General features: G+C 41.8%; 1 protein-coding gene across 3 annotated transcripts; it reads left to right on the top strand.

Moving 5' to 3' along the window:
* Positions 1-2,183: 2,183 nt before the first annotated feature.
* Positions 2,184-26,275, top strand: nr4a3 (nuclear receptor subfamily 4, group A, member 3). 3 transcript variants are annotated; one of them, XM_028470653.1, is made up of 9 exons: positions 2,184-2,719; positions 5,135-5,305; positions 5,906-5,987; positions 8,159-8,994; positions 16,413-16,542; positions 17,817-17,980; positions 18,096-18,295; positions 22,610-22,788; positions 24,462-26,275. In XM_028470653.1, exons 3-9 carry the CDS (start codon positions 5,924-5,926, stop codon positions 24,722-24,724), a joined length of 1,836 nt encoding a protein of 611 aa, XP_028326454.1. In that variant the 5' UTR covers positions 2,184-2,719; positions 5,135-5,305; positions 5,906-5,923; the 3' UTR covers positions 24,725-26,275. The 3 variants fall into 3 exon arrangements, with proteins under 3 accessions (XP_028326454.1, XP_028326455.1, XP_028326453.1); XM_028470654.1 differs by lacking the exon at positions 2,184-2,719 and adding an exon at positions 4,395-4,620; XM_028470652.1 differs by lacking the exons at positions 2,184-2,719; positions 5,906-5,987.

Below are 26,275 nucleotides of genomic sequence, written 5' to 3'. Positions count from 1 at the left end.
CCCCCTCATTGTGAGCTACAATGATTTTGTCTTCATGTTTGAAATCAAAAAACAGATTCTCCATGGTGTCCTCTGATAATGTAGTGTCCTGGTCTGGACACAAAATGCCAGAGCTGAATTTTTGTCCCAGTCCACCGGTGGTAACTGACTCCACTGTTGCTGTCTCAGCACCAGTAAAGCCATCACAAACCTGTTGACTCTCTCCAGACTTACAGCCACTTCCACTATTTCTACCCAGGACTGAGGTGAGAGAGGCAGGCTGATGGCGTGTGGGTGTTTCCCTCTTTCTCTGGCTGTGTGTGCAGCAGAAATCATCATCATCTGACTGTAAAACTAACCCCGCAGAATTGCAGCTTAAACCCACAGCGGTGCCGCTTTGGGAGCCGCCGCTTATTCCAGGACGTATCCTGTATCGCACAGGTCGGGTTTGCCGAATAAAAACGGGGTGAGATTTAACGGCTAAAAATACCTGTCTACGACTATATTTGGCTTGGCTGGATCACAATCGCGGCATTAAAATAGCTGGGCCCGCCCCGGCACAATGAATGGGCTCTCTCTGCTATCTCACCCTGCCTCCGTCCAGCTGCTAAATATAGTAACAGGGCTTGCGTCAATCACGAGTCTCAGTGCGTCAAGGATTCCCCCGCCCCTCGTGACCCGTCATTGGCCAGAATTAGGACGTTGGCTGAAGAGACGCGTCTCGTGATTGGCTGGTGGTTAAGAGCGTACTCAACGGCACGGTCGCTTTAATTTTCAGGTTGATGGGAACGGTTGTTCTCCGTCTACCTGACCTGGCACTTCCTCACTGACAATTTCCAAACGTTAATGGAAAAAAAAGGTTCAGAGCCATATTTATACATATTCCAACACAGACATTTCTTTATGATGTCACTGCTACACACACACACACACATATATATATATATATATTCAAACTGATGAATTAAGTCTAATGATTTATAGCTGCAGACTTGTCATCGATATAACAATATAAACATAATTTTGGATGGATGGATGGAATACAAATATAGAACAAAAAACTCAAAGTCTGCATTTTCCTAGCAGTTTTTTTTTTTTCGTGTATTTTTTTTAAAGAGACGTTGTTCAGTTTCAGAGCGAAAACCATGCTTAAATAAGGTAATTTCATTATTTTTTGTTTTATTTTGACTAAAGATAAGTTGAATTTACACCATATTTCCATTTGCACTATGTCCCTATTGCAGTAGCCTACATTTTATAGGAACATTAACCACCAAAACTACAGGTAACTGGAGCCGACTGGCGACACCGTCACCATCCTTCATGAGTCAAAACAAACTGCGCAATTTCAGTCACATACGCACAGGTTTACGTCACACGTTTACATTCAAAGCTGTTTCTAACTTTATGTGGGCTCCATGCAATATGCTTTTCGGGGACCCCAGTTTGGCAAACTATACAGGGAAAGATTCCTAAGGATATTCAGGATGAAAACACAAATGTATTTCTCCGAAGATGAGACTGACAAGTCAACTTTGAGCCCCCTAGTGGTTTATGGGGCCAAACGCAATTGCATACTCCATCTTAGAGCTGTAATCGGGGCTTAAAAGTTAGACCTGAGCCTGACAGAATTTGGTCCAAACTCGTCTGAATCCAAATAATGCATTTTTCTCACGCTAATCGAAACGCATCACCATGTCGCTTATTTATCGCGTTGCACCCGAGCCCGACTCGAGCCAGTGTAAAATGATAGAAATTTAGTCCGAACGCGATCCGACCGGTCGGATACCGTCTGGTTTATGCAAAGATCTTCAGCTAGCTGCCTATAGCCAGAAACACGATATGTTTTCCCAAAGACAAAACCTAACGCATAGACTATCATTAAAAAATGTAACTATGTAAAACAAATTAATAATAAAAATTAAAAAAATGAATTAAAAAAAATCAGCTTTGAAGACAGTGGTATGTCATTAAACATTTTATAATTGATGTATTTCAAGGACATATAATTCATGTAGCTTTTACTAAAATAGATAGCTGACTTCGTAGTTATTTTCCTAATATCGGATTTCGCAAGTGTAAACTGCGAGCATGTGCTCTGAGTCTGTACACTTCCTCAACAGCAACCATAAAACCAACCTCTCTCTCTCTCTCTCTTTCCTTCTCACTCTCTCTCTCGCTCTCTCTTTCCTTCTCACTCTATTGCGCGCTCGCTCTATTTGTCCCTCGTGCTCACTCTCTGGCACGGAGCGCATGGGCTTATGTGTTTCACTACTGTACGGAGAGAGACAGAGGGCGCGCCGCTTCGAGTGACGTCACTGATCCCACGTCACATTGACGTAGCACATACCAGCCGCTCTATGTGGAGGCAGAGCCCACATAAATGCTGTATTTGACTTTGTCCCCTCAGACGACGCACATAAACAAACCCGCGTTACAAGTTGTATCTTACAACTCCACTCTCTGCACAGCACAGCAGCAGCTCAGCGGAACGGACCACAGCCGGGACCTGCGTTTATAGACGCTCTCAACTCTGATTCTTTAAAAAAAAAAAAAAACAAACTTTAATGATATCAAGAAGACAACAAAACTAATCATTTTTATTTTTGGCCGCAAAAATCACCAAGAGCGACCCAACGTTTATATCTTAACTTTTAACTTTCGATTACTTTGGATGGACGGAGGACACTTCATGTGAAGTTCTTATCACATGTAAAGACGGAACCGCTACAGCACACCGGTAGGTTCTCAATGAATGAATGAATGAATGAATGAATGAATCCTTCAATCAGTCATTTAATTAGCCAATAAATAAATCAATAATCAATTGCATCCCCCAAAAAGTGTGATGTTGATTTCCCTGCTCTGCTTTTTACTTTGAGCGTCTCTAACCTGTTGATGTGTGAACCTGTGGCAGCCTCAGCTGTTCAGTGTGTGTGTGTGTGTGTGTGTGTGTGTGTGTGTGTGTGTGCGTGTGTAATCGGGGAAGGTATCCTATCCTTCCCGGTTGTCATGGAAATGAGATGCCTCTCGCTCTCACACAATGAAGAGTTGAGTAAATGGCGCACAAATGGTGTGAGTGCTCAGTCGATGCTGTTTGATTTCAAGCCTCATGCTTTTATTTTGGTTTTCTGTTGTGTTTCCTCTCTGGTTGATGTTTGGTTATTTTTTTTTAAAAAAAAAATATACATATACATTTGACAGACTTGTGTATGTTTGAAACACCTGTCACATCTATAGGCTATCTAAGTCTCTTATGGTTCTATAAGTGTGCAGTGTTTTCTGAGATTATTGCACTGCCAAATTGTTTCATAGACCGCCTTATGGTTCACATAAAACTGTAAACAACTGCAATGAGTGCGATAGTAAAACTGTCAACTTGTTAAAATGATGGGAGCTCCTGTTCACCAATATCGTGAAGTCAGGTTAAAATTTCCTATCCTCGTTATAAGAGTTGTTTCTGACGGAAGTCTTGTGACCACACTTTGTTTACTGCCTCAGGTTGTAGTGAAAATAAAAAAATTAGAAGAAGAAGAAAAAAAAAAAAAGAACACAAATCTCTGTGACACAGACACGGGTTTGTGCGCTCACACACACAGACACACTGACCGTCTCTCTCAGGGCTGATTTACAGTGCTCACATATTTCCCTCGCCTCTCCTTATTGTCCTTTCTTTTTTCTGTCTCTGTTTGCTGGATCCCTCGCACTGTCCGTGATTATTGGCGCTCCGGGCCGCGTGTTTCACAGCTCTTACGCGGTTCTCCTGGTTACCGGTGAGTCCTGGGCCAGGGAGCTGCACCGGCCGGCTCATGTAGGCTTGCACTAAAGGCAGAAAGCATTCTGAATTTTTTTTTTTTAAATCTGACAGAATTTCTCACTATATAGTTGAAGAGTTATGTAACTTTGAATTGAAAACACTACAACATTGTGCGCTTTTGTGCAGACCCTTTAAAAAAAAAAAAAAAAAAAAAAAAAAATCAGATTATAACTACTTTGACTTGTTAATGTGGTCAACTAATTTTTAGGCAAAACTTATATATAAGCACTCGAATGGCTCCACACAGAAGTGAATATCGGTGGAACTGTTCCTACCACATCCAATCAGCCCTTTTTACATTGAGCTGTCTTTTTCTCCAACATGTTTTCACCTTAATGAAGCTTCAGTTTAATAAAAATAAATACATAAAACTATGGGAGCTCATTGGGTTTTGGAGAGAAAGTTGTTTAATGGGCAGGTGTTTGCAGACATGGTGATGGCAGTAGACATGCCGTTGGTGAGTGTTGTGGTTTTTGTCCACAGGCTGAAAGACGCACACTTGGTCTTTTCATTCGTGCCACTAATGAACATTTAAGTGTGTGCGAGTGTGACGGGAAGGGGGCGCTATGGACCTTGAAATCCCCCCGCCTCACTGCATCTTCCTGCAGTTGGAGATGTCAGAGGCGCACGGTGCGCTGCAGCGCGTTGGTTTGATTTCAGAGTCCCTGTCCGTCCGTCTATCTGTCTGTCTGTCAGTCTGTCAGTCTGTGTGTCCATGTGGATGGACCCTGAGCTGAAGGACACGGTGCTGATCAGAGGGAAGACACGCGAAGGCTTGTAGATACTCAGACAACCTGTTTGCATAAACGTTGCCAAATTTGTGGGTTGGTATAGTTTTCACATGTGGTTTAGTGTGTGTTTTCCTGATAGTGTGTCATTGTTTACAACGCAAAGTAGCAAATGAGGCAGAAAAAAAATCAGGGTAAATTTCAGAGGTTAAATCCGTTATTAAAAAAAAATTAGGAAAACTTCTTAAGTTATTGTATTTTATTGTTTTGTTGTTATTTTACTTTAAAACATGTCTCCAGTATATATGTTTGAATCTTCTTTAAATTCCTATGAACTTAAATAGCAATCTATTTATCTATTGGATTTCTAATGCTTGGCTTCTTGCCAAATGCGGGCATTGATTCATTATATCACCTTTTATCAGACTGGTTGTTCTTTGCTCACAAGTGACCTAATCTATGACATAAAATCATAGAGGAGTCAATTTCTCTAAGTTTCTAAAATAGTGCCGAAATGGGCCTTGTTTGCTTCTCAGTGCGCATGGATTTTTACGCACGCAGTGGACCGTGTTACACCTTTTGTGGTTTTAACTCGGATATATTTTCCCAGTCACAGGTTCGGAAGAGCGCGTCCAGCCGAGCTCGGAGTCCCGGCGACCCGACTCTCTCTCCGTGGCGCCCGCCGAGTCCTCCCTGCTGCTGGAGTCCTTTACTGGCCGCAGCCACGACACCCACAAACCCCGGACACCCAGCACCATTCAACGCGAGGCTCTTTCACCAGGTATAACAGCTGATAATCTAGATCATTCTTTCTTTTTTCCTTTCCTTCTTTCTCTTATTGTATGGATATAGGTTTTTGTTATTTTCTAAGAGAATTTTTTTTTGACTCACATGGTTTTTGTTTTTTTTTAAATATAAATAATATGTTATTCCTTTTTCTGTACCTGAGTATTTCCGCTTCTGTGCCCTTCTATTTGCACATTTTATTCACAAAGATACTTGGCGCACATAAATCCATTTGCTTTCTGCTGTGAACACGTCAGGCCGTCACTATAATGACTCAATACGGTCTTGAAAAATATTTATGAGTAAATGACATGGTATTCTAATCCATAGGTAGAGAAAAAAAAAGTGGTAAACTTTAGTTAAAAAATCTATTAATCGCATCATTTAATGTGTGTGCATTAAGCCCCTTTAACATAGGAGTTAATTGAATGAGCGCTGAATGTCTGAGGGTTTCTCTGTTCTTTGTGTGCATATGACAATCATGGAGTTGTTGTGATAAGGATACTATTTGGAAAATTCACTGATTATAAAATGTGGTTTTTATATTTTTTTAAAAAAAAACTCATGTCTGCAACTTCATGTTTTCATTTGTTAGATCTATGGCATTCTGACAATGAACAAGCGCACTCAGTTATTGGAACAGCTGCAGTTTGTCCAGTTGAAATGCACACCTCGAGGTTAGAGACTGTCTCCCTTCACCTACGCTGCACAGACAACACCTCACCCTGCCTGGGTTGTTTTTTGTCATCTTGCTTGCTTTCACACATACGTTCACACCTGCTTGCATGTAGTAGGCAGTCTGATGGTTGGTGTCTGGTTGGGGGTGTTTTCTGCTTGTTTTGGGGGGCAGAGGAATAAAGATGTGTGCTCTTTATCTGCTCTAACTGTTTGAGAGTGAACGAAAGCCTGTATGGGTGTGTGTACATGAGGTAAAAGCAGGCTGGGCCTGAATGCAAAGCACTGAACAGGCCAAGAACTTTGACAAAAGAGGTTTTTCAGGTTCTTCTCAGGATGTGGGTATGTTATGTATGCTTTTAGCAGTGTGAGCATACAGGTCCATGTTGATATCTTGAACATCCTTAGTGATGGAAAAGTGTGCAAGTAAGAAAAAAAAGATGTATTGCATACAGCGGTGAGCTGAGGCATAGCACTTCACTACAGTATTGTTGGCAATTTTTATTTTTTAAGAATAATGTTTTTTGTTTTTTTTTTTTGTCAAAGAAAATATTATAAGGATTAATGTGGCTTATGTGGTTTCAGTAATTACTTGTAGGTTATATTTTTTTAAACAATCATCTATGTTTTTAATCATGTATCTTACTTTAATTAAAATTACAAGTTTGTGCTTTCCATTAAAATTCAAATTCAATGTGTTTATTTACATATATTTTATATATACAGAATAAAAATGCCTTTTTTTTTTGGTTTTGTTTTTATAATATTGAAAAGCCTTTATTGCTCTTTGCTTCATTTAAGTAAGAAAATATAAAGAGTGAAAATACTGGTATAAAACCTAAGAAAATCAGGCCTTGATGTGTGCGAGTTCCGGTCTGTGCAATGATAATAATAAAAAATCACACGTGCATGAATAAATATATAATGGAAGACGCTGAGGTAACACTGCGCTGCATCTGCTCAATGGTCGTTAAATAGATCCATACATAAAATATTGTAAATTTACTGCAATTAAAAACTCTGCTTTGAGTCATCCTTTTGTTTTAGACAATCTGCAGCCAAAAGGCACGTTTGAGTGGATGTGTACGTCACTCCGTCACATTTAACATTTATGCATCCAAAATTACTTATAATAGCTTAAACTAAATCAATACTGATAGGAACGATTTTAAAATGAAAATCTGGGATTTTTATTTAGTTGGTAAAAAATGTAGATAAGTGCAAAATAATGAAATCCTGCTCCATCCGTGGAGGAGCCTGTTCGGGTGGAGGAATTTGTGTTTAACAGAAGGAGCGACAAGACGCGCAGGGAATGAGGGATCGCGCACGCAGGGCGTCAATGGAAGAAGCGAATTGTTGACAGTTCTCTGCACACAAGCTGCAAGCAAACACCGCAAAACCCTCATGACAGCGCTGACACACGCATGCATGCATGCTCACGCACGGAGCACGCAGGAAGAACCCAGGGTTTTGTGCATTACGTAAGAAGAAAGTTAATGAAACCACACGGTGCAGAAAGTGGAAGCTGCTGCTGCTGCTGCTGGGAGTGCTGGGACTGCCCCAGAGTGAAATCAAAGGAAAACTCAAGACTGGCGTCTGCAGCAGTTAACTGTTAGAGGAAAAGTGTGTGTGTGTGTGTGTGTCAGTTGCTTTGCCATGACGTCCACACTTGTGCACACATGGTCAGATTAAAGCATTACCTGCTCTTAAAGCAGCTCCTGTATCAAATACAAATATTTAGAGACTTATTTTGTTTGTGTGGAAGTGGAATAAAGTTCTCAATGACAGCAGCATTTTGAAAGGTACAACACTATATGCAAACTGTCACTGTTAAAAAGCAAGAAACTGCCTGTTCCAATAGAGCTGTGCAGACTTTTCTGTCATTTTCCTCTTTGATTGTCGGGCCATGCAGTTTAATACCTTTTGTGTGCATGTGCCTCTAAAAGAGTTGTCTTATCTCCTGTGGATTTACTAAAGGTCCTTTCCTGTAAACTTCTGTCAGTGGTTTCTTTTTTAAGTATTGCTTCTGTTTTGGTTTCTTACTAACATGTCTCTGGTCTCTCTCCGAAAATGATTGCTTCTGCACAGCTCTTCTCCATTCACACCATAAACTGTTGTCTAAATGGAGAGCTGCATTGCTCTAACTGGTACATGTGTTCTGTCTCCCTGGCAGACATGCCCTGTGTGCAGGCTCAGTACGGCCCTGCCCCTCCTGGCTCCGCCTACTCTGGTCAGTCCTTCAGCTACCAGGGTGATAGCTACACCTCGGATCTCATGACCCCCGACTACACCAAGCTGGACCTGGGTGGTGGGGAGATCTCCGCTGCAGCTACCACCTCCCTACCAAGCTTCAATGTGTTCGTAGAGGGCAGCTACGAGCCAAAGTCCTCCTGCCTCTACCAGATGCCCCCACACAGGCCCTCCATTAAAAAAGAAGAGGAAAACTACCCTACTGCCCCGCCCTTGGAGGCCATGTCCTCATCCACCATGTACTTTAAGCAGTCTCCCCCATCAACCCCCACAACACCATCTCTACCACCCCAACACGGCGCATCCTTCCTGTGGGAGGAGCACTCCCTGGCCCCTCCGTCACACCCTCATTCTCTAGGCTCCGGTCTGGACACGGGGGCCCTCAAGTCCCCTCGCTTTCCACACTTCTACCAACATTCGCCACCTCACAGTGGTGGTAGCCTCGGTGGCTATGAGAACCTTGGAGGCGGACTGGTTCGCACGTCTTCTTCATCCTCCTCATCCTCTTCATCAGTCTCCCATCCTCATGGTCCGTCCCTTGACCAGCCAATGTACCAGCTGCACCGTGGGGCAGGGAGCAGCAGTCTGGCCTTTCGCTCCTTAGCTCTCGGGCCCTGTGGCCCTCTGTTAGGAGACAGCCTGCCTTCACCTCCTCACCGAGGCCCTCAGGGAGAGGGAACCTGTGCTGTGTGTGGAGACAACGCAGCGTGTCAGCACTATGGCGTACGCACCTGTGAGGGCTGCAAGGGCTTCTTCAAGGTAAAATCCTCTCAAAGCTGACTTCATCAAAGTCATAACATGACATGACATGAAATACTTGGTTAAACACCAAGGGGCTGTGACCTCTGTTATCTCTTTTAGGTCTTTGTGATAGCTTTAAGCATACATGCATATCTTCAAACGTATATATCACTCACACATGATCTACCTTCAAATATGACCCTTTTCTGTTCACTTGCGGTGAACTGAGTGGCAGGATTTGGGACAAAAATAGTTTTTGCTTGATTCTATCACTGCATTAATGTCTGTGTTCTTAGATTAGCTTTACCATCATTGTCTAAGCTCAACAGACTTATAGCCAAAGTAGACAATTGTCCTGTGTGGGGTTGCTTATTCTTCACCAAAACACAGGATCATAGAAACATTTGACAACCATGCACAATCTTCTCAAGGATCTCCCCATGGTATAATACATGAGTCAATTTCAAACTTATAAAATCAATGGATTCACTTGTAACCTCATTCTTGTTGGCTCAGCATGCAGATCAGCCATCTAAGACTTTAGTCAGACTGTGTTCTTTAATACTTTCTGTTCCACTAATACAACACACACTAAGTCACCAAACCCTTAACTGAGTCATAAGCACTGCAGCCAACTCAAAATTATAGTCCTCACTCCTTAAAATCATCAAAATGTGAAATAAAGCTGAGGAAAACTCAATTAAATGTAATAACTCTGTATTTTCATTTGATCCATTTTTAAAAAAAACTTTATTAGTCATTTCAATACTAAAACCCACATTATACTCAGTATGTTCACAACTCACCTCAGCATGAGTGCTTAAAATTGATGTCAACTATAATTTCCTGAGAGTGAAGTAATTGCCGTTCATGTCATTCTTTCAATTTACATCATTATCTGGCACACTGCTAGTATTTCATGGTTGGGAGGGGTAAAAGTGGTAAAATTAAGAGACAGCAAGAAGACAAGCCATAACACAGAGATAATTGAATAATGCCTCTGGTAGGTGGGAATGAATTATTCCTCTTTTTAAATTAGTTTCGCAATTTGTTTTTATTTGGTAATTAATTAAGACCGTGTTTAGTGGCAGCCGGGTGTGTGCAGTCTGAGCGCTGCAGCACTCTTCAACCAAACCCCTCGATATCTTCACCACACACACATGCCAAAGCTTCCAAACACACACATACAACAAATGCACTAATAGAAAAACATTTAATATCCATCGTTTATATTTTTCCCTGAATCCTGGATGCAACAGCAGAGACTGATGCAAGCCGTTTACAAAGTTGGTCCTTCTTCTAACATTGTTCATTCTTATTGATTTTGCTTTCCCCCCTAAAAATATTCCCTGATTACATTTAATTATCCATTAATAGTGTTTGCATATTAAACCATAGCACGGTTGCTGTAGGTGTTGTTATTCTTTTTGCTGAATAATGCACTCTATTCACTTGTTTCCATTAGTGCGATAAACCTATTCAGGTCTAATTCTTTCAATTAAATACTCCCTCAGCTGTTGGAGTAATGCATCATATTGGAAAGAACAAAAACAATACTTTACGGCATTCGCTCTACATGCCTGATATGTTTTTGGGATGTGCTTCCACATTGAATTAAGTTTTTATATGAACTCGAATTACACTCAGTGGCTGTATATCCATCGCTTCAATGCATCAAATAAGTAGACATATACATACCGTATAACACAAAATCAAAGACCCAGAAATATCGCATGCATAAAAAGTGATCCATTTACAGGCACTGTTTTTGTTTTGTTTTTTCCAAAATGGGAAATCACCTGCATCTGATTAAAAAAAAAAACAGGTCAGAAGCAAAGCAAGTGATGATCATTGGGGTGAGGGGGAATTCCCAAAAACCGGAACACTGCTCACAACTTCCTGTGGGCAGTGTTCATTTGACAACAAATTCTGAGATTTAGTTTTAGTTCTACACCTCCTTCATATGTAATTTAGTTTTAGCCAAAACATTGTCCTGCCAATACGGAAGATCTACCAAGCTTTATTTCTAACCTCTTCCACAAAGACGACTTCTTCTTACCTCATTCAACATCACGTTCAGCTGGCGCCCTGTCCAGGGTGTACTCCCCGCATAACATCCTTTGAGAGCTGGAGATAGTCACCAGCAAACCCTAAACAGGAACAAGCGGGTCATACGACAAATGAATGAACATCATGTCCAGAAACTTCACACCAACTTGCTCCAACCACAAAAATAGCAACTGTTTGGACGAAATTATTTCTAATCAATTTTATTTTTCGTGAGCGTTTTTGCCTCTTTTTTTTTTTTGTTGACCAAAATATCTGTCAAGTTAGTTTTAGTCTTTTCACCTTTGTCTGTATTGTTTCTTAGTCTCGTTTTAGTCTGGTGAAAACATGTTGACAAAACTGTGATAACAAATATTAAATGACCAAACGGACATTGTTGCATGTCAAGAATCTACCTCTGCATGCTCCTGTTAGTTCTGTGAATGTAATTTAAGGACGCAAAACACTTTTTCACGATTTATCATTAACCAAACATCATTTCCACAAGAAATGTTTGTGAACTCAAAGTCAAGTTTACTTTCCATTCATTCATTCATTGCAAAAAGCAGACGACTAGAGACTAAATACAGATATAATTATAAGGCAAAGATCTACTGCTTTGATTATGTAAATGCATTTAATGTGTTTAACTGCCCATAAGGAGGCAGAACACTGCCGGTCTGTATTACAATCTAAGATCTAATAGCCCTGTCTCAGTTGAGACGCTAGTCATGCTCTTCTTTGCTTATAGAAAGTAAAGTCACATGAGCTTCCATCAACACTCGCAGAGATAAAAAAAAAAAAAAAAGAGAGAGAGAAGACAGGAGACAGCAAAAGACAGACAATCACTTTCTCATGAAAGCCTAATTTATCAAAACCTATTTGATAATTGAATACTCAAGCATTATTTGGAAATAATCATTTAAACATCAGAGTTCACTGAGGTCACAAAGAAAATCAGTTTTATCAAACAACTACCAGAGAGTAGCATTAGTAACCCTCCTTCTTTTAACCTATTACAATGCAGGAGACACCCTTAATAACTTACCAGTTCACCTCAATCCTGAGACAAAGGGACCGTTTATACCTAACTGGAGCCACATAAAACACATAAAATAGCAGGTTTATGCCACTCATGTACAACTCAGATGTATAGAAATGTTTGCTCCATTTTTCCTAACTCAGCGCTTGTGGCCTGTGATTGTAAACTGTAAAAAACTGCTTTGTTTAGATCAAACTCAAACACAAAAAAATTGTGGCTAGGTTGCACCAAAATACTAACTCTACGAGTGTCAACGTCCTTTTTCGTGGCAGCACTTTCTTAGCCTTCAAGATATCGTCCAGCCCAAAGAAGGTATAGAAGAAATCAAGCAGTCCAGTCCCATCGCACTTGAACTAAACAGATATTATTTTCCCCATGCCCATAACTATCTTATCCTGGGCCACTGACCATCGGAGGGGCGAGAGAGGCATTTACGACAATCTGCGATGCCATGGCAACGACTCTCATCCAGCACTGGAGCCCATTACACATCAGCGCCACGGTCGCGTCGGAGCGTATGGACTAATTGGTGTCTTATTGGTCTCCCGGGGGCATGGGCATGTGTGGCGCGATGGGTACCTAATTGGATTTATTTGTTTTGATGCGTTTATGCGGCATTAGAGAAACGAGAAAGCCGCAGTGTTCTCCTTCTGTGTGCTTCGTTTATTTCATTTACAGTTCATCATGAAACTACCGGTGTGGAAACAAACGCGGTAACATTGCAAATGATAGCAATTATTGATTAAATATGTTTTGTGTGCATGTTCCTGTTTAGGTGTGTATTAGATTAAAACAATGCAGGAGAGATGTGATCATGGACAAAGGCACCATTTACTAACAGGTGGCAAACGCCACAAACTATTCCTTTAATAGTAACAATAAAATCCCACCAGGCTCAAAATTAACCAATGATTGCACACAACTAGTTCTAATTAATTTAGTTCTAAAATGCATTTCATACACAAGGCAACTCAATTCCATTAGTTTTTAGTTATAGGACTATAGCTGCGCTGTTTGTGTTAGTCTTGGTCTAGTTTTTGGTTTTTGAACGAGAGATGAACATGGTTGGAATAGAGCCGCTGATTCACTTCACTGTGAATAGCAGTGGCTAGATTCATGCCTGTTCGCACCTGTTGACCACATTAGAAAGTGAAACGCATTGAACAATTTTCACACTAACAAAGTCCTTTCAGTGTCCTCTCACCTGTTTGATTTCGGCAGACTTCAAAGAGTAACTAAACCCTGAGGTTTTGGCTGATTTGTGTCTAGACTGAACATTTTAAAAAGGGCTTGATTAGGGATGGCGCTCCTGGAGAACTTAAGACACGTTCAGTTACTCTCTACAGCAGTCACTGTTAGAGCTGAAGGTCTTTGCCCGAACCCGACCTGGTTCATTGGGTTTGGTTTCGGGCACTGTGCGGTAAAAGAGCGGTCAGGTGATGTGTTTTGATTAACGAGAGATAGATGCACAAATGGATCCCGAGGAGGTGAATTGAAGACGGGCCACTGGAGAATGAATAAATGAGGTTATAAATTGCATAAAGGGCTTGTTTTTGAGCTGTTGCGTGATTGGGATAGCGTCAACCTGTAAAGGCTTTAAAAAATATTAGCCTTGTCTTGTCTGACTCGAGTTGTGTCGGGTCGAACCTTTAGGTCTAATTACAACTCTAGTTTCTAGTGGCTGTAGCTTTTTTTTTCACCATTAGAAAGTGAAAATGAAACTTAAAATGTAAGTGCCTTGATTGCATGTGAGCTGCATCTTTTGTCCTATTGCTCCAAATTAAGGCTGCAAAGTTCAAAAGTGATATACTGATGACACACTTTTCCAAATCCAGGAACAGGGACGGCACGAGCTGCTGGTTGAGATGCTCCAATCGAGTTTCTATAGGAGGGGCGGGGCCAACAGTGGTAGTTGATGCCGTAAAAACATCACAAACCACCACTCTCAACCAATAGCAAAATTATATTGTAATAATCACGCAGAGAGGAGTCACGCTTACATTCTTACAACAAATTATGCCAATTTTAAGACTTTGACTAACTTGGATCAATCAAAAACATTACTTCATACCAAAATATATTTGTTTTCAGCAGAAAAAAAGTGATTTGTGGTTCTGTTACTCTTTAAAATGAGACACGTCCCAACTAGTGTTAACTTTAACAGCCAAACACAACTTTGGGTTTTAGATTTCTGACAAAAATCTATTGGACTGACTAAACTTTTACATAGATCTGGTTTATTGATTAGCTTAGCTAACATCGTGTCAACAGTCCCCCTGATCTTCAATGACCATAGGGCAGGAACAAAAAATCAGACTCCATAGTGACACCACGGTGGTTAGTGTAACTGCAGCCATCAACCAAGCCACTGCGGGGGGTGCGCATCAACTGTTTATCACCAGAGCTGATGAGAGGATGGACACCTGACCAAACCCTAACGGGACCCAATGGCACCGGACGGGTCGGGTTCAGACAGATATTTAGAACTGGTATTCAGGTTCGGTCACATAGTGTCATTTGCACGCAGCGTTCTTCCTTTCCTGCTGCAGCAGCCACGCAGTGATCCACAGTGAATGGAGAATGGAGCAGATGACAATTTTAAAGGAATACACCGTTGAAACATTCCTTTTTCTGCACAATAACAAGGATTATCCTTATTTTTGATACATGGATTATGTAAATAGATCCAATGGGTCTCTTGCGTGCAATGCGCCTCTGTTTGCTTCACTTTCTCGTTACTTGTTGCGCTGATCTGATGTTGACATTAACAGTTCTTTGTTAATAAAATTGGTACTTACCACTAAAACAAACGTATATATGTCATTTATTTTGTCAATTTCACTGTCGGGTCGGACTTGGACGAAGAAATGCGGCCCGGTCCGCACTGTAACTGTGACACGGTTATTTATTTACTCGTCGTTCATGTGACTGTTTAATGCAAGACCTGTGTACATGCCTCTGCATGCATCTGTGGAACCAAACAGTAGTTTAGTCCACTGTGCTTGTATTCTTTCAGTCTCCAAGCAGTCTTCTTCTCATTCTTTTTTATTTCTGTGGTATTGGGACGCCTCCTCAAGCCGTTGAGAACGCGCACCAGCGTCATTTGACGGACCCGGAACAGCAGTACAAAATGTATCACACAATCTTTTCAAGGCAATATCTAGAAATATGTGGACTTATTCTCTTTGGTTTAAAGCGCTTAATCACCCATTAGCATTAAATAAATAAAAACTTAAAATGAATGTTTATTTTTTTCTCAAATCCTGCCTTATAGACCCTTTGATTGTTTGTAAAAAAAAAAATTGTGACGTATTTTGTTGGGCGGGGCTTAGCCTGGAGGCCCAAAACCACAATTGTCTTTGTTTTTCTGAGCACGAGCTGTCTGCTGGAATCCTATAAAACTTTAATTTACGTCCACTAACGTTATTCCTCCTATTCTAGCACCCAAACACACAACAAGACGACATTCTAAAGCCGCAACATTACTAGCCTCCACAGTCTTCAGCCAGGGACGTTTCCTGTTTTTGCCTCCAGCCACGTCGTTAAGCTCCTTTAAAATTAGCCATTAACTGGACATCTGTTATAATTATTTTGATATCAGTTTATACACATTTTGCTTTTTGAACGAGAGATGATAAATATGGTTTGATGTGTATCTAGTAATTGTAGTAATTTGACAATTTCACTGTGAAGAGTTGTGGCTTGATTGACACCTGCTCGCACCTGCAGACCGCATTATAGAAACCCGTCCTACTGAACAACTTACACTCTTAAAAAGTCGTTTTCAGTGTCCACTCACTCACCTGTTTGATTTTGGTCAAAAACCCACAGTGATAGATGTTGGCATTCATTCACCTCCACCTCGGATCTTATCATTATCTGAAACCCCCCCACACCCCACGTGGTTATACTTCCTGATTTCTTTTTAATGATGGCGCGCGAGCCATCCGAGGAGAAAACAGCTTCCGCGGGAACAGGCGGCTCGAGGCTCCCCAAGGTGCCACGAGCTGACCCGCGAGCCTCACAAACAATCTTCCCCCTCCCTCAAACACACTCACACGCACACTTTGTCTGCATGGCCGCTAATAAAATCGTCCCTCCTCCAGGCAAGGCTTGTTGGGAAATTAATTTTATCTAATTATACTGATGTCACCGCCGCCTTTCAGCGCGTAATTAAAATGTGACCTGCGAGCATCTGCTTTCATTCCACTGTGAGGAGAGAAAGAGTGGAAGGAGGAGGGGAGGGTGGGGGGTGTAGAAACAAATTCAATTAAACAAATCAAATATTAGGTGTTGATTGTGTTCGGAGGCTGATTATCGGTGGGCTTGTTTCCTTGACTTTCTGCAGCGCACGGTGCAGAAAAACGCAAAGTACGTTTGTCTGGCCAGTAAGAACTGTCCGGTGGACAAGAGGAGACGCAACCGCTGCCAGTACTGTCGCTTCCAGAAGTGTCTCAGCGTGGGCATGGTGAAAGAAGGTAGAGAACACACACACACACACACAGAGAGAGAGAGTCAGTTTTTATTAAGTGCTCAAGCATGGTATAAGATCGGTGATGTTCAACTGGTGGGTCGGGGACAGCTGGTCAAAAATGAATACTTCATGTCTCTCATGTTGGGCTTATCTTTTATTTTGAAAGAAACTTTTCTTTTGACAGGCATGCAGGAAAATAAATGGATTACATATGTGGGTTTTCAACAGCTATTTTTGAAAAACTAAATTTGATTGGTTGAATTGTTAAAAAAATAAATAAAAATAAATACATTTTAAAAAAGTTGCAATTTAATGACCGTGGAAAAATGTGGGTGCCATGATGAGACCAGCTGAGAACCCCTGGTATAAAAACGATAGTTCCCAAACAGGTTTACAGGAGCATATTCCAGAGGGCACTCAGAAATATTTAACAATTAATGTAAAAACAATTGTAAAATGTTTCTAGTTCCTTTTTTTTGCAACAAATTCACCACAAACTAACACTGTAATAATAACTATTGCCTAATAAAATACTATATTTTATTTAAACAGAGTTATTTTATGCTGTAGAGGCCATTTTGTCTCACTTCTGACAATAGAAGACAGTAATTAGCTACATTTTTCAAATAAGACCGTATTAACTTACTGTTGAAGTAATCACATAACAAGCGCATGCATTTAAATAATAAGTAAATTCCACTTAAAATTCCGCTCTTTGTTTTGAAGTTGTAGATTAAGCCTTGGGAATCAATGTTTGAGACACAGATAGGGGTTTAGGAGAACCAGAGGTTACTTATAAGATTTAGGATTGACTTATGATTTGACAAAAAAGAAAATGGGGTACACAGGACAAAAATGATTAGGAACAACTGGTGTAAGGCAATATTGCTGGGGGGTATAAGCTACACCGGGTTAAAATGTTGGGAAAGTCCTTGATTGTATAGTTAACCATCACTCCTCTCTATATCCCTGTTGTGCATCAGCCCACACGGCCGTGAGAGGCTTTGCTAATGTGTATGTTTTCACTCCCAGGAGTTTATCACCTGTCTCACACCTTCTGTAATTCCCTCAGACTCATAAATGCAAACAAATCCACACTGCTCTTTTATGGCACCAGAGGCGCACAGACACAGCTCCACTGCCATCTGCTGGCACGTTAGCCTGTGTTACTGCAGGGGAGATGTTGGAGAATTTATCATTCCAACAACAGGAGACAATAATAAGGCATTGATATGATAAACACTTGTCCTCATAGATGCATCTCTATCTTGTCTACAGTGGTACGCACCGACAGTTTGAAGGGACGCCGAGGCCGTCTGCCCTCCAAACCAAAGAGCCCCCTGCAGACAGAGGCGTCTCCTCCATCCCCCCCGCTCAGCCTACTCTCCGCTCTGCTCAGGGCTTATTCACACTGCACACCCCGTGACCTTGACTACAGCCAGGTATCCCTATAACAAGCATCTCACCCTTTTAAAAACATTACCATTCATTACAGTAACCCTGCGGCCAGTCTTTGGAGATCTCTTTTTAATTTCTTTACTTGTTGACTTTTCACAGTTCAGTGCCGCAGACCCTCCATCCTCCTCCTCAGATGCAGAGCATATCCAGCTCTTTTACAGACTGCTCACCATCTCGATGGAGACCACACGGCTCTGGGCCGACCGGCTTCCTGGCTTCTCTGAACTCCAGCGTGATGACCAGAACCTGCTCATAGACTCTGCCTTCCTGGAGCTGTTTGTCCTGCGGCTGGCTCACAGGTATAATAATGCATTGGATTTATATCGCACCTTTTTTCACTCAAAGCACTTTACATGGCATTATTCTTTCACGCCACACTTAGTGGTGGTAAGCTACTATTGTAGCCAGAGCTGTCCTTGGATAGACTGACGGAAGCAAGACTGCCATAGTGCGCCATTGGTCAATTCGACCACTACCAACACACACCACAATCATACTAGGTCACTGATTCTCAAACTGTGGTACGCCAAATCAATTTGATTTGATTCATTATTTAAGTACAGTGTTTTATTTTCCTGTATTTAAACATAGTGCTACTGTTCAAACTGTGTGTAATGTTACAGTGGCCAACAATATTAAATATACTTGTTAAATAAAACCTGTTTTTAATGAATACTTAGGCCTACTACGCTACTGTATTTTAATGTTGGTCCCTTTGGTGGTACTTGGAGAGCCAAGTATTTTCTGAGGTGGTACTTGGTGAAAAAAGTTTGAGAACCACTGTACTAGGTAATGTGGGCGAAGTGTATTGCCTAAGAAGACAATGACAGATACCACTAGAGCAACTTCTCCCCACTGTGGAATTCTCAGTGGTATCCTTTCCAACTACTAACCAGGTAGTAGTTGCTTAGCTTCAGAGACCTGATGAGATCGAGTAATGACAGACAGGTATGGCCACCAACCCTGCCAGTTATAAGGAAAGGGTTGGCATCCCATTTGTATGTATCACATTCTAAAGGGTATGTTATGTTGAGGTTTCGTTTATTCAGACAAGGTTTTTTAGGAAATGTTCATCTCCTGACATGTTTTGACTGTCAACTGCCGGTCTTCGTCACAGGAGTTCACAGTACTGGCAGTTGACAGTCAAAACATGTCAGGAGATTTCTGAAAAACCTCGTCTGAATTAACGTAACCTCAACTTAACACACTATTCAAAAAGAAGACAAGATGAATCTCGCTGAAACTGCTACGTTCTAAAGGGTTTTAAGGTACAACCAGCATTGAATATCCTCAGTAGTGCAATTTATAACTGTCCTGCCAAAGCCATGTTGTGTCTTCATAGTAGGCGGACTGGAGCTGAGTAATCGCCATATGAACCAAATTATGAATGGAGTTTGTAGCTATGACAGCAACGCCCACTACGTCCCGCTCTGCTCTGATATGTGAAGCACAGAGGACTGTGTGTGTGCTTGGTGGGCTATAACTGTGCACACATTGTGAACTGAGATTCTACAGAATCAATTCCATCCTTGGCAAAGTCAGCTGAGAAAATGAAAAGAGTCTGTTATGGAGGGAAATTCATATTTGGGGTCAGCTGACCTTAGATTAAAGAAAGAAGAATTGACTTCATTTACTTGGTGTGTCATTGTGCGTGTGAGAAGAACGTGTGTGCATCTGTGTGTGTGTGTGTGTGTGTGTGTGTGTGTGTGTGTGTGTGTGTTATGGTGGATACCTGTGGTGCCATTATGACTGCCCCTGGCCCATCTTTGCCTCAGGGTTGCCCGGGGTAACCGCTGCGCTCTTGTAAGGCATGCGGCTGGTGAATTTATGGGGGGAGGAGGGTCAGCCAACAAGCTCATCCTTTTGTGTGCGCTGTCGTCTGCGGCGGGGAAACCAACGCAGTTAGACACACAAGCACACTTACTCACACTGGGATGATGCAGGATCTCCTCGTAGATGTTCCAGGTGGAGGGTGGGTAGGGGTTGGGAGGTGGCATAGCAGTCCCTGCAGGAGGAGGTCCAGACGGCGGCATTTACTCACAGAGTCTGAACTCCGATCAACACACGCATGCACCCACACACACATTCATGCTGCTAATCTTTCCATCAACTAAGGAAACACACTAGCTGTCTCACATGCCGTTTCCTCTGTGAAACCAAAGGATAGTATACACACTGTTATGCAGCCATGCATTGACCCCATGTTGAACCTAGATACCTCTCACTCAAGCGTGTGTCTGCATGCTTGTGAGTGTGTTTTTGTGCGTGTTTGTTGAGGGTACAGAGAGTAAATTTGCTCATCTCTTCATGGTCGGCATTGCTGTAAGCACTCTGTTACCAAACAGTTTCTGTGGTTATTAGTTGATTACCGTGGTGACAGTGTTGTCAGGGTTCAGAGGAATGTGTGGCGGACATCCAGCTGTGCATCTGTGTGTGTGCGTGCGTGTGTGTGCGCGCACACAGCTTTTCTGTTGGGTTGCTTATCTACCAGCCTATCTGGGCTCTTCCGCTCATGTGCCCCAGTGAAACAAGAATCAAATAGTAGAGAACATTGTTTTTTAGAATATCTACAACTGTATGAAATCCAAACAAAGCATGCTTTGTCTTCAAGGAATCAAAGACACTGGGTTTTCTAGCTCAAGGGTTTTCCTGTCGCTGATTCAGAATCTTCAGTATTACAAGATGATTACTGTGTGTAACCGATGCATGGAACACCAACGCTGGCTGTATGAAAATTAAATAATTCATGAATATTTCTAGTGTTTGTAAAGCTTTGAACTGTTTTTGCCTTATTTGCCTTAAGTTTCAACTCTTGTTTTACTTCTGACTCTAAAGATTCATAATTCCCCCACCGTATTAAATAATTTATCCATCCGTATTTTCTTAATTTACAGGACATAAGAACAAATAAAACACTCTAAATTCATGTAAACTTTATCCAGTTCTTTTTCATTCATACCCTCTTATCCTATTGAGGCTTGAAGCTTGCTAGATCTCTTACTCTATTTTGGCCAAAGACACACACGTGTCACTCTTTTTACTCCATTTGCTTAAAATACTCTCAAAAACTAATAGTAATTAAGCATGATCTTATCTAAATTTCAGTAACGATGGTAAAAAAATGTAAGCTTTATTGAAAGAGGGAGAAAAATTTGACTATTTTACTTCAAAACCTATCAAAATAACATAAAATGTGCAATCACATATAGTATTTTAGAACAGTGATAATAAAGGTCTTTGAGTGCAAAGAATCTTTTTCCTTATTTTGTCCATGCTCAATGTTTCCCTCCCCCCTAAATTTGCCAAAATGTCTGGAATACATGAATAAAGGGCTTAAAGATTGGTTTAATGTTCCTGACTAAACATATACACAAAACATAAGAAATAGGATTGGTTGCACAAATGCTTACCGGGATAAATTGGGACAACGACTAGACAAACAGATCAATGGGTTTTGTACCAAGGTGGTACTGGTTGTCTAACCTCTGAACCCAAATGAACTGCTCGCATGCAGGAAAATCACTTTACTCATGACTTATTGTTGACTTTTTATTTGTGGTGGGTGTACATAGTGAAAAAAACAAACTCATTCTTAAACATTGTTTCCAGACATACTTGTTTGTGTTGTTGTCTTTTTTTCCCCTTTTAATCCCTCTCCTTTTATTTTATTTTCCTTTTTACTTTGGTTTCTCAGAGTTTCTTTTAACTAAAAATCACAGAGAAGGAAAATGAACATACCCCTACTCATGTTAATCCGTGGTTCCCCGTAAGAAGAAAATCTGTTTATATATCATGCTTAATGATGAGCAAGCATTTCAATACATCAGCCTGCCTGGGAGTGGGTGGAGCACTTTGTTAAAATGTAACAATAATTAGGCACAAATGGCTGTGCATCGTAACCTCATGACTGGTTAAACCAATGTTTGCACAGGGTATAATTTGAGGTTTCCTCCATCTGCTTCCACTCTTTCTCTGATCTTACCATCATCTGTTTTCTGATCGCAAACTTTTTTTTTCTCATACCGCTGCCTGTATCTTTCTCAGCTTCCTCTGGCAGATTGCTTTCCTCTTAAGTTTGCCAGTGTCCTGATTCTCCATGTTCATCTCTCAGTCACTAATAAAGTCCAGTCATTTGCTGTTCCTCAGCGTCTCTGCCTGATTGTTGTGTGTCGTGAGTAAGTGATAGTTAAATACATCTGAGAAGCCTTTTCATTTCCTCATTAAAGCTTTCTGTTTCCCGTGCTCACCACAGTCTGAGCACATTAAAACCACAACAGCTTACCTTTATGCAAAAAACACACACACACACGGAGAACAGCCAACAGCCCTCTACCCCAACCCCTCACCCCTCCCTCCAACAAGGAAACACAAGAATGTTCTGAAAAGCTGTAATTTGGAAAACACAACGTTAATCAGCTTCATGCCCATGTTTGATGTGTGCACTGTTTGTGTGTAAATGCACATTCTGCCAGGTTTCCTTGTTGTTTTTATTGTAATTGTTTCCTTACCCGGGCATATCAAGCTAGATTTACAATACATGCAGGGTTTGGTTTTTTGGAATGAAAATCTAACCAGAAGACTTCATCCCATGTCCCTTTTTTTCTGTTTGTCAGGTCGATGCTGTCGGAGGATAAACTGGTGTTCTGTAACGGCTTGGTGCTGCACAGGTTTCAGTGCCTTCGTGGGTTTGGAGAGTGGCTTGACTCCATCCGGGACTTTTCCACTCATCTCCAGAGCCTCAACCTGGATGCCTCTGCCTTCGCGTGCCTGGCTGCCCTCGTTCTGCTCACAGGTAAAAACAAATCGCAAATAAAACTCTCAATAGCAATTGCCCTCTCTCCTTACTCCAACCAAGCGTTGATGAAAGTTGATGGAAACCCTCAGACATGTATATATTCAGGTGTGCACAACAGTTTTTTTCTACCTTTGCTGTTGGAGATTCATTGTTGCCAGGAGGACACATCCACTAACGTCACACATATGCTCAAAGAGACACATGTGCATTTGAGCTCTCACACACAGAGGCCCCTAACATAAACCTGACACCCAGGAGCACCTGCTGCACCTGCCTCACACCTGCCCCTCTAATCAGGTGTGAAAAATAGAAAGAGAATCACAGATCTCTATGTGAAAACTCATCTGAGACGCAACGCAAGTGGTAGGATATAGTTGTCAGAAAAGCTCAGTTGATGCGTGGCCCAGGGCAACAGAGGATGTGGCATAATTAAGCATTCATATTTCCTTTTTTCAAACTGCACATCAGAGTCAGACCCTTTGCATCAATGCGTGAAAGGTCCCCCCCCCACCCCCGAACGCCCTTAGCTTCCTTAGTTCACCCTGCCTCCACCACCTCCTCTTCCTTCACCTCTTTTTCCGTCTAAGCTCTCCAACTCCGTCCTCTCTCTCTGGGGGAGCACTTAACTCTGTGCCTGATCGACCAGCCCACCGTGGAGCACGGCTTTGCAACGGTATCTGCAGTGTTCTCTGTGGCGTTCTGCCACCTCGGCAAAGCATACAGTGCGCAGCCACAGCTGAGCCGCCAGAGCCACCAGGCGATCGACCACTTCAGAGTGGCCTGTGCAGAAAGGCAGCCATCGATCTCTCCCCAGGAGATCACACACAGAGAGAAAGAAGGAACAGGGAGAGTGGGTAGAAAGAGCCGAGAGTGTGCGTGGGGTCTGAAAGCTGTGCAAGGGGAAAAAAAAGGGTCGGAGAGCCTTTGCACACAAGCATACACAACAAACAAAAGACTAAACAAACACCAAATAAGCTTCAGATAATAAATACGTCAAAGTGAGACTGGTCTTAGTGACAGCTTCCCTGCAGCACCGACCCGCTCGTGTACTCGTGTGTGTGTGTGTGTGTGTGTGTGTGTGTGTGTGTGTGTGTGTGTGTGTGTGTGTGTGTGTGTGTGTGTGTGTGTGTGTGTGTGTGTGTGTGTGTGTGTGTGTGTGTGTGTGTGTGTGTGGACACCCTGTTCCCTGCTGAATGAATTAGTGTCACATTAGGCCTGGTACAAGTGCCACTGGAGTTGCTATGGGCAGCGGAGTGTGTGTGCATGCGTGTGCGTTTCAAATTGGACTTGGCCGCTCACAGGGTGAAATAATTATCTAATTTTTGAACACTTTTGGATCTGTCAATATCTTTATTATATATTATTACATGGAGGGAAAATGTATGCGATAGGGAGGGTGTATCTATGTAGGGTGTTTAGGAGTTTGCACACATACGGGCAGCTTATTAGGTTAGACTCGGTATTGATTTGCAGTGAATGAGGCAGGTTAACGTCTTAAGAACATGAGCCATTCAGGCTAATGAGGGGAAATTCAATATAAAAGAAGATATAGCTAATGTTCTTCCTGCTAAATGCAGCCTGATTTGTGTATATTACTATATCCATTGACTTAATTCTATCAGTTTTAACAGAATTCTTCATCCAGTGTCTGTTTTCTGTTGTATTTACAGAACAAGTCCCAGGGCTGAAGGACTCAAAGCGGGTGGAGGAGCTGCAGAATAAAGTGATTTGCTGTCTCCGAGACCACCTGGGCTGTGGCCCTTCATCCTCCTCGTCCAAGGCGCCACCTCCTCTGAGTCGTATCTTAGGTGTGAGGGCAGAGCTGCGTTCTCAGAGGACCCAGGGCCTTCAGCGAATCTTCTACCTGAAGCTGGAGGACCTGGTCCCACCTCCACCATTGATTGACAGGTTCCTGGACACTTTGCCCTACTGAACGCCAGGTTTTTCGCACATATAGAAAAAGTACCAACGCCATGTCCTGTTCAGGTCACAGCATCTGCTTCTAACTCTGAGGAGCTTGTTGCACACAAACCCACAAGTGAGACTCACACTGCTTTTGGACTGATGCAGAGTGGAGAGAGCCAATCACCGACCTCTCACTCAACAGGATAACCAAACAAGAACATTTTCACCAAAACGGACAAACAACTTAACACTCTTCACTTGTATAAAAGACTGTACTTCAAATGCTTTACCACTCTTGTGTTCTCCTGATTTTTCTCACATGTGGAGGATGATGAAACTGAAATGGACAGGACAGAAAATTACTTTTTGCTGTTCTTTCTCTGTCGGGCTGGCCGCTCATCCAGCAGAGGAAAAAAAAGAAACAAGCTTTGTGAGTCTTGCTTATCTGTTTGGGCTTGGCTTGTTAAGTCTGAGGCGACAAATCAGTGTGAAAGAATGTTCTCTTAGAGGCCTCCTGCAGACAGGAGAAAGGAGGCGCTCTCATACTGAGATGTACTAAAAGGTTAGTGGTCAGACTAGCACTAGCAGAAGTCACAAAGTGGCTCACAGAAAATTGGGACAAAAGTGGCCATTGTGGTTGACTTTTAATTACAAGTGCAATTTCTTGACTACTAAGTCACCACATCATGGCAGACGAATAGTAGGAGGAACGGTTTCACCTGAAATTCTAAAGTGTTTTAAAAACCAACGTGCATCCTGGACTGTTTATAGCTGAAAGAAAGTCATTGGAGATCCTGTGCACTAATGATCCATGACTGAGTTACCCAGACTTGAACTTACTCTCCTTGTTTTGTTATTAACTATTTTTGGTTGGAGTTTGAAGGTACGACCTTGGACTTGGCTTTTAAAGCACTTAGGCCCAGCGAAGGGCTAGAAGCACAGACACACACCCGACCTGCTCACACGGGGTCAGGGAGAGGAGGGTGCTCGACAGATAGCTGTACGTCTCGGAGGAAACATTCCGCATTCATGCTCCTTTGTCATTTCCTTTCTGCTGTGGAAGCTGTGTGTGGACACGACTGCATACTGTCATGTGTGTGCTTAGAGGAAGCCCAGGATCACATGCATGGTGTGTTTGACGCTGTCGAGAGCGACCATAGCCCGTCAAAGCAGCTCAACCTCTGTTTATGTCTCTGACTGCAGCTTTTTACAGGGATCTCCCTGGGAGTCCACCACAGATTCACACACTCACGGCAGCCGTTTCAAATTGAGGAAAAAAAAGCAAATTATATAGATATAAATATAAATATATATATATATATACAAAAACTAATATTTTGAAGTGTTTTTAGCTTTTTCAAATATTGTGGTACGAGTTGTGCATCATTGTTTTTTGAAGAAGAGAAACAAAAAAGGAAAAAAAAAACATGCTGTATTTTTTCTCAATGTCCTTTTTTGGTTAGAGTTTCCTGTTTTGGTTTTATTTTTTTCTCTTTGGTTCACTGGATTTTTTTTTTTCCCTTTCTGTCTTCTTTTTGTTCAGCACTTTGGAATTATAAACTAGTTCTGATTATTCTAA

The sequence above is a fragment of the Gouania willdenowi genome, chromosome 16 (genome assembly GCF_900634775.1).
Source record: "Gouania willdenowi chromosome 16, fGouWil2.1, whole genome shotgun sequence".
NCBI classification, from domain to species: Eukaryota; Metazoa; Chordata; class Actinopteri; order Blenniiformes; family Gobiesocidae; genus Gouania; species Gouania willdenowi.
This window is presented reverse-complemented; position numbering and strand designations above follow the sequence as displayed.